The 9,212-nt window shown below is 39.1% G+C and overlaps 1 protein-coding gene across 1 annotated transcript; it reads right to left on the reverse strand.

Annotated features, from left to right (window-relative positions):
* Positions 1–4,213: 4,213 nt before the first annotated feature.
* LOC123714391 lies at positions 4,214–6,603 on the reverse strand. Its single transcript, XM_045668631.1, has 2 exons — positions 6,468–6,603; positions 4,214–4,374 (listed from the first exon to the last, which is right to left on the reverse strand). The coding sequence occupies exons 1-2, from the start codon at positions 6,601–6,603 to the stop codon at positions 4,214–4,216; spliced, it is 297 nt and encodes a 98-aa protein (XP_045524587.1).
* Between the last annotated feature and the right edge of the window lie 2,609 nt (positions 6,604–9,212).

The following is a 9,212-nucleotide window of genomic DNA, read 5'->3' on the forward strand; positions in this document are numbered from 1 at the left end:
TTACCTGTATAATAAATTAAATGAAAAAATTAACATTTACCCACTATCGAAATATGAATGTAAAAAAATGGTTACTAATTGGCTGAAGACGTTGAGTTATGATGAAACAGGAGATTTAATAACTGTTACTCTGTAACACACCCACTCGCCCACACATACACACACGCACGCACGCGCACACACACACACACACGCGCACACACACAGACACAAACACACACCAAATTTATTTTTACGACTCCGTTTCCATTTTTTTTTTCCTTTAGCACTTGCTTATTTTCTTCTATTGTATCTTATGACAATGACCTGATTGTACGTGTTCCGGTCCGGTGGTGGAGAGGCTGGCTATCTGTCACTCAGGTCTCCTGTTACAGAGACCAGTCTCTCACATACACTTCCAAATGTTATCATCTTAGTTTAATCATAATAACCTGCTATGTATGTATATGTGAGAGAAGAAATAAAGATTATTATTATTATATAGTGAAAAATTTCGTCCTGAAGGAGGGCTTCCTGCTTCTAGGGCGCTGCTGTCGAATTTTTTCCAAGACAACAGGCAAACAGCGATTGCTATACCAGTCTGCAGTAACTGTCCTTCCATCTTGGCACAGCACAATTGTCACGAAATGATCTTTCTTTATTTGGTGGGAATGAGGCAATCATCCTTTTTCATTGACTTCTTCCTTTCCTTTCCTCAGTTGGCCGATCCTCGAAAGGAAACACCCACTGAGCTGATTGTCTTTTGGTTTCGGGTTCGTAGCAATATATCCAGCTTTCATCACCTGTGACGGTGTCAAATACAGCATTTGAGTCACCGCCGTTGAACTTATCTAACATTCGGCGACGCCAGTCCTTGCGAAGGTGTTTCTGGTTGTCAGTTAAAGTATGGGGAATCCATCTGGTACAAAGCTTCCTGACACCTAAATGTTCGTTTAATATTTTTTGAACTTGACTCATACCAACGCCTACTCTTGCCCGTATCTGCTGATAGATCACTCTCTTATCTTCCTCTATCGTGCGCCATACAGCACTGATGTTATCTTCAGTAGTCACAATTAGAGGACGTCACTCACGGGGATCTTCATTAAGATTTGTGCGGTGAGTGAGACTCCCGGAGCCCATCAATTCCCCCCCCCCCCCCAGAATATGAAGATGCAGTTTAAACAGAAATTACCCCAGGGGGGTACCACACGTTTCCACTGTGGAGAATCCCCCTCTAAGCGTCCATCATCGGAACAATCAGTATTCGGTGGTGGATGCACAGGCTGCCCTTCGTATTCTGGGGTGGGCAAAAACTGCGCAAAAAACTATAGGATTCGATCTCGGGGCAAACGGAAGAATTTACCGAAGGCATCCCCTTCCACGCTCTCAGTGGATTTTACCAATGTTAGGGGGCTCAACTCTAATCTTAACGCGGTTCACTTTCACCTCGAAACTGCGAAGCCGGCCTTATTCTTCCTTACTGAGACTCAGATATCCTCCCCGGCTGATACTTCCTACCTCTCCTACCCGGGGTACAAATTGGAACATTCATTTGTGCCGCGGGCGGGAGTTTGCGTGTACGTCAGAGAGGATATCTGTTCTCGTCGCCTCGGGTCGCTTGAAGAAAGGGACCTATCTAGCCTCTGGCTGCGCGTAGACTGCGATGACCATCCGCGATTCTACGCATGCCTGTATAGGTCCCATAGCGGAAATACCGAAACTGAGCGACTCATTGAGCACATCCAAATGGCTATAGATGTAATGCGAGCTCCCTGCTCGAAGGGGTTCCTACCGCTGAAATCGTGATACTTGGCGATTTTAACGCTCACCATGCCGATTGGCTTGGTTCGGAAACCACCGATCACGCGGGAAGATCCTTTCACGACTTTGCTTTAGCTTACGACCTGTCACAAATGGTCCCTGCGATTACGCGAATACCAGATGTGGATTGTCATAAACCCTCTTTGTTGGACCTTCTGCTGACCTCACATCCGGAGACCTATAAAGTCTCTGTTGACCCGCCATTGGGTTCATCGGATCATTGGGTGGTCCGGAGTACTGTGCCTACTACGCGCCCTCCTCGGCCCCGTTTTTGGGGTTGTCGTCGTATTTGGCACAATCGGTCAGCAGATTGGGATGGGAAGCGGTCTTTCATTGCGTCCTACCCTTGGGGGCCTATGTGCTTTTCGTCGGAAGCTCCAGATTCCGTCGCTGCCTCTGTCGCCGAAGTGGTTCTACAGGGCATGGAACTTTTTATTCCATTCTCTGCGGTGCCGATCGGTGGCAAGTCACAGCCCTGGTTTAAGCGTTCTTGCAAGGCGTTCATCGCGTCGAAAGTGAGAATGCTTTAATGTATGGGCGGAAGCGGCGATATCTCGTGATGCCAATACCAGCGAACATAAAAAAGCATATAACTCAGCCTCCAGGTCCATCAAACGGGAAATCGCTAAAGCAAAGTCAGAGCACATCGCCAGATTTGGCGAGAGATTGGCCCAACTCCCTTCTGGGACCCGAGCCTTCTGGTCTCTCGCCAAAGCTGTACAAGGGAATTTTTGTCAGCCATCGATACCACCGCTGCACAGAGAGGATGACTCGCTCGCCCACACTGCGAAGGAGAAGGCCGACCTCTTGGGCTGTCTCTTCGCGTCCAACTCGACTTTGGATGACCGGGGGAGATCACCACCGGCGATTTCGCGGTGTTATAACTCAATGCCGGAAATCACATTCCCGCAACGTGCTGTTCGCAGAGCACTATCTTCCTTGGACATTCATAAGTCGAGCGGGCCGGATGGTATCCCTCCAATATTATCTAGTTATCTAGAGGGCCACCAGCTGATTAGCGATTATCAGTACGGCTTTCATCGTGGGAGGGAGGGGGAGGCACTAGCGGTTAGTTTGGACATAGCGAAAGCCTTCGATCGGGTGTGGCACAAAGCACTGCTCTCGAAGCTTCCAGCCTACGGGCTTCCTGAGAAATTATGCGACTGGATCTCCAGCTTTCTAGCCGATCGGAGCATCAAGGTCGTCGTCGACGGAGCATGTTCCGACCTTAAACCCGTGAATGCTGGGGTCCCACAAGGCTGTGTTCTGTCCCCGACCCTGTTTCTTCTGCATATCAATGACATGTTGCAACTTAGCAACATTCATTGCTATGCGGACGACAGCACTGGGGATACTCTTTACACTGGCCGGGCAGGTATTTCTCGGGCAGTTGTCGATGAGTACTGGAACAAACTTGTGTCTGAAGTCGAAACTCTTTTACGTGGAGTCTCGGACTGGGGTAGACTAAACCTAGTCCAATTTAACCCCAAGAAGACACAAGTTTGACACGAAGAGCGGTTCGAATCGTCGATGACCAATCCCTCTCCGAGCGGCTCGATCCTTTGGCGTTGCGTAGAGATGTGGGGTCACTCTGCATCTTTCAACCGCATTTACCATGGAGAGTGTTCAGAGGAGTTGTTCGGATTAATACCTGCAGCTGAGTTTCAGCATCGGACGTCGAGGCAAAATACAAAATTCCACCCGTATCACCTCGACGTCCGACGTTCCACGACTGAGCGTTTTTCAAGGCAATTTTTGCCGCGCACCACCGCTATGTGGAACCAGCTGCCCACTGAAGTATTTCCGAACCAATTCGACTTAGGGTCCTTCAAGAAAAGAGCGTACAAATTCTTAAAAGGCTGGCAACGTACTCGCGAGCCCTCTGGCATTGAGAGTGTCCATGGGCGGCGGTATCACTTAACATCAGGTGAGCCTCCTGCCCGTTTGCCCCCTATTTTATAAAAAAAAAAAAAGATTGCTACGTTTACGCTTTAACTCGTTAAACCAATATTAAATATTGGCACGAGATGGGGTTTCATTAGGAAACGCTAATAGCAGCCTATCATAGCTTTGTTGTTGAGTAGGCCACAACGGAAGTCATAATAAATCATTGACCGGAAATTTTCTCGCCTCAGGTTAATTTTCACGTGTATCAAGAGTATTAGATTTGCCGCCAATTCACAAAAACAAATGAATTCAATATACTACATTAGGTTACCAAATAGTTATTAAATTGTAATTCTAAAAAAGTTTTCATTAGCAATGTTTCCAACTGGCCCGTTCTAAACATTTTCAGTGTTACCCAAGTATATATGTGTTGTTTGATTGACCTTAATTATTGGAATTCAGAAGAAATGCTCTGCTATGTTCATAAAGTGGCGAAGCAATTGACGCATCCCACAGCGATGGTTTAAGTCAGCGCAAACTGTAGTAATACAATGACATAAGTGGTAAGCAATTGCACCAGTCCAACGGGGAGTCCAGCATCCATAACGAACACACCGTATACTGACATCTTCTTGAATTGTGTTTGGTTTAATCGCTTAATGTTATTGTACAATTTGTATTCTTCTGAAATAATTTAAACCCGTAAATTCGTTTTACCTAAGCCTACCTTTTTAGTAGCTACATTGTAACATATGAAACATTTTTGTTTTTTTTATATTATACAATTTATCTGATTGCACTGTTCTAGCTAAGGTATACATCTGTCTCTCTTCATCACAGTGTAAACCCAATGTGTGAGATGGAGACAAAGAATAGAGAAAAGAGGGTACTATATTTAATGTGCAATCAGGGAGTATGTGGTATTTCATTCCACTAAAACCACATGCTCCTATTTTACTATTCGTACTGCTGACAGAGGCTGTTCATCAATACTCCTTCTGATCTGCTTTTACAACATCTTTGTCGGTTAAAAACTAAACTAAATAAATCAATTACGCTACAACCTTTTTAGGTCTGGACCTCATATTTCTCTATCCGTTTCATGATCATTTATTCATCGAATAGGACTTTTTGGGTCTAAGGCAAGCCGGTTTCCTCACGATGTTTTCCTTCACAGTGAGAGCGAATGTTAAATGTGCACATAGAAAGAAAATCCATTAGTGCACAGCCGGGGAGCGAACGACCTCAGGGATGAGAGTCGATTGACCGTTGCCATAAAAATAACTTATTTCAGAATTTTGAAAACCTTGCGCACATACATGTGCTTACGGCTTGCGTTCTTGTGTAAATTTCGACTTGGTAATTCGATATTTTGAAGTTCTAGAATATATTAATGGCTCGGCCAAATACCCGGCCTCCTGGATTATCGTTACGCAGAATGTTTGCCGACAAATAAACATATCAAGTTGTGGAAAATTTATATTTCATATTTTAACCGGTGACAGTAAAAAATATAAAGACTTATTAAAGGCTTATATCATCAGTTTATAGAAACGAAGATTGGTAGATTTTATTTTAAAAAGCAATAATAATTACCCATTGATAATTCCTGAGACAATCTATTCGTGCAAAAGTTGTCAATATCTAGAATATTTTGATACATTGTTTCACATTCCTTGACAAAGCTGACAATGTTCAGCAAGTTTTTGATGTTCCACGCGATGAAGAAAATTTCGTAAGATAACACCAAGTCCTGTGGCAAAAAATACTTGTGTTATTAATAAGATAGGCTACAATTGAATTATTTTGATTTCTTAAATAACATAACGCCATTAAAATAATTTGAACAATAAACAAATATTCTAAGTTAGTATTAGGACGTAAATGCACTAGAGGGGATCTTTAGATAGATTTCCTATCGTTAATAAAAGGTGAGGTATATGAAACACGTAAACTTACCTTCATAATAGGATTATTGCTATGTATATTATCAATTTCAATATATATTTGAATGTAAATAAGAGTTCTTATAAAATAGTCTGTGACTTGTAAAAATATCTGAAAACGATTGTTATTATTATATTCCATATGTTACTAATACTACAGCTCTAAATAAGGACGAAAGCAACATCTGGGAACTGAAACAGGTATTAAATAACTACTTAACTAACTTACTTTTAAATTTTACACATGCATTCTTTACTGTTTACGTACCGGCATTTTAAACACATTTGTAAATGCTTCATATATCTTCAAAATGTCGATGTATACAGAATATGTCAAACGAGTGGAATCAAATAATTTGATTGACTTAGGATGCTTCAACAATCGCTTAGACCAAAAACATATCACACTGTTGATTAACTTCAAAATTTTGACCGAACTGTACACACTGACGTCCGAATACATTGTAGAAATTAAATACACACAAGAACTGAAAGTTGCATACATTCGAGTGGCATACATATAAGCAGATACAAAACCAATAATGGTTACAATGAGACAAGAGTATTGAATTAAATTCCATTTAATAAATTTGGTTAATGTGAAGTTCGGGATGTTATTGACAATCTTCTGCAGCCTCATAATGAGAATAATATATTTATTGCTATAGTATGTAGTACTGGTGAGAGTAAGGATCATCGTGACGCAGCTGATACAAACATTTGCGACGAGAAGGTAAAACAGCTCAATGTGAACACTGATAATGTTGACATATATTTGCAAGCCAATGACGAAGCTAACGAGAAAAAAGGAAAAGATATAGTAAATGTAACCACGCCGGTTAATGTAATTGTTGGAGATGGAATACGTAGAAAGAAGAAACACATTCTCTAGAAAGCGCATGGGCAATAAAGCTAATTGAAGATCTTTATTGATGAAATTTGACAGCAATTCATTTTTGTCCAACATGTTTACGACAACCTATGTTGATAGACTATTAAAGACTGAAGTGAATACTTCAATTACTTAAAGATAATTTATTTAGTAATATTGTTGAAACTCAGTACTTTGACTGATTGATCTAGGGCGTCCATATCATGAGATGTTTTATATCTTTAATCTTTATCTTTTATCTTATTTTAAATCTTGATGAATTAAATACATTTATAACAGTTAATTGTCAACTAATTAAATTTAGTTTTTTTATCTCTTTTTTTCAACAACCAAAATAATTGGTATGTTTCACTTCTTTTTTAAAAATAACCTTTATGTGAAGATTTTTAATTGGCCCAAGATTATATATATACATCTGTATTGTGCAGTAAATCTTATTAAATAAATACATAAATATGTTTGCATTTTTTTATAGAACGGGCAGGAGGCTCACCTGAAGCCAATACTACGCCCATGGACAATGCCAGAGAAGTCTTCGGACGTCGAGATGATACGGTAGGAACTTCGTATTCTGGTTTGACGTTTGGTTATGAAACTCAGCTGCAGTTATAAATCCGAATAACACTTCTGAACTCTCGAATGGTAAATGCGGTAATAGATGAACAGTTACCGCTTGAATGCAATTATTCAAAATAGAAAATTCTAAGCTATTGGAGGTGTACAGTTTAGCTATATATTATAGGCCCTGTTTCAATCAAGAGTAAACTCTCTATATCGCTATAAAATGAATTATAGAGAGTTGCCGTGAAATCGAGAGAAGAAAACTCCTACTAATTAGTCATGGCCAACAACAGACTACACGCAGACAGTCGAGTTTATTGCAGGCTAGGATTATTATTATTTATTAAGCGACAAAAGAATGTGCACCACGCAGTTTTTACTTATTTTAACAACTTAAAAAGTAGTTTATTACTAAATTTGTTGTCATTGGTCAGTGGTTATCATTGGTCAATGGTTATCATTGTCTGGAAGACAAGCTAAACCAACCAAAGCCAATTGTGTTTATTATAAAAACAAAAAAAAACACATATATTTTTTCTTTCACATTTTGGATCTGTTGTGTGATCATTTTTATTTCTAAAGTATGCTGGTAGGTGATCAGCAATCTCTGCCTGATTCACGTCTACGCTATGCTTGGGTCTTTGGCATGCCTTTCCTCATAATGTTTTTCATTAGCATAAGAGCGAGTGTTGTGTTGTGCTATGAGCCTTGTATAGTAAAAATACCGTCGCAAATTTTATATATTAACTCAGTCAAGGTACAAACATATAAGTCTAGTTTTATAATCTTTGTTGGCAACATATACTTGAGGCCGATGATGTCACGGACATAAGCTCTTATCAACAATAAATTTAATTAGATAATGTGTTTTACCAATTACCAATATTGACACTTACTATAATGAATTTATCGAAAACTTACTCTAATCTAATGACATTTAAACCATGCATTTTAATTTTAAAATGTCATCGAATATGAAAGAAGAACTGTTATACAACGTTTTAGACAAAGATTTTATTACATCCTATAGCCAAGCTTTGTAGAGTTTATACGCGTAAATAATGGTTTCTTTACGCCTAAGGAAGAGATATTTCTGTGACTATATTGAGTTTATTATTAGTTACAATTAGTATTATTTTGTATTATATTAAAGTGTTTAAAGAGATGGATACTATTTTAAACATCCACACTGTCATATCTTCTTTATTGTATTGTATTGTATTGTATTATGTTATATTGACATTGGTAAAATTTTGTTAGTCATGATCAGTGATCACGTTCATCTAGTATTTGCGTGTTGTTCCCACGAGAATGTAATTGCGTGCTCCTATTTCACCATGTCTCCTGCTGATGTCAATTGGAACATGGTGTGATGGTTGCAGCTCCTTACAAACGTTGTGTAATACAAAAAAAAGTTGCGGAGAGTTTATTGCAAGTTCTTCTCTTCCGTTTTACGCCCTTGATTTGAGAACTGGCAGTAAATATAAAATTAGAAGCATTTAATGTATATTTGTTTTTTCTTGATTACTCATTTAGAAGAAGCATACAATTATGCCCACATTAGAACTCGCAATAGTGTAGAGAGATGTTTTGGCGTATGGAACAACTGATCAAGGGATTCAGAGCATCAACAGAGTCAAGATGTATATAGTATCAATGGCAGTCTTGCACATAATAGCCATTGAATTGAAAGAGGAACCTATCTCTGATGATGCTTGCTGCGTGAATCAGCAGTGAGGGCCATATTTATTTAAAAAAAAAAAAGGTTTTATAGTTTTTGAACAATTGAGTTATTTTAAGAAATAAAACATTTTTATTAGATTATTCTATTGATTTTTAAGTGATTACTAAAGTCTTCACTAGAATGTCTGTCTGTCATTTTAAATTTATATTCTATTAGTGTTATTTTTGAAGGTGCTCATTTTCCAAAGCTTAAAAAATTCAACAATAGCAACATTCATGTTTCAGTTTTTGTCGACATTCACAATTCTACATACCTTTTCTTCTTTCTTCCAATTAATTCAGCGTTCTCTTTTATTATTGGGCATTTTAAAACTGGTTATTATAATCAAAATAAACAGAGGTTGTTTGGATCAAAATCACAGCTACTGGAAACGTCAAAC

Source organism: Pieris brassicae, chromosome 9 (genome assembly GCF_905147105.1).
Source record: "Pieris brassicae chromosome 9, ilPieBrab1.1, whole genome shotgun sequence".
Classification (NCBI taxonomy): Eukaryota; Metazoa; Arthropoda; class Insecta; order Lepidoptera; family Pieridae; genus Pieris; species Pieris brassicae.

What these genes read in the sequence shown, in the direction of transcription:
- LOC123714391 (XM_045668631.1), bottom strand. Translation starts at nt 6,603, where the DNA reads ATGTTGGACAAAAATGAATTGCTGTCAAATTTCATCAATAAAGATCTT. An exon ending in CAATTACATTAACCGGCGTG is followed by an intron (nt 4,375 to 6,467) that starts GTTACATTTACT and finishes AAATTATTTCAG; the next exon opens with AAGAATACAAATTGTACAAT.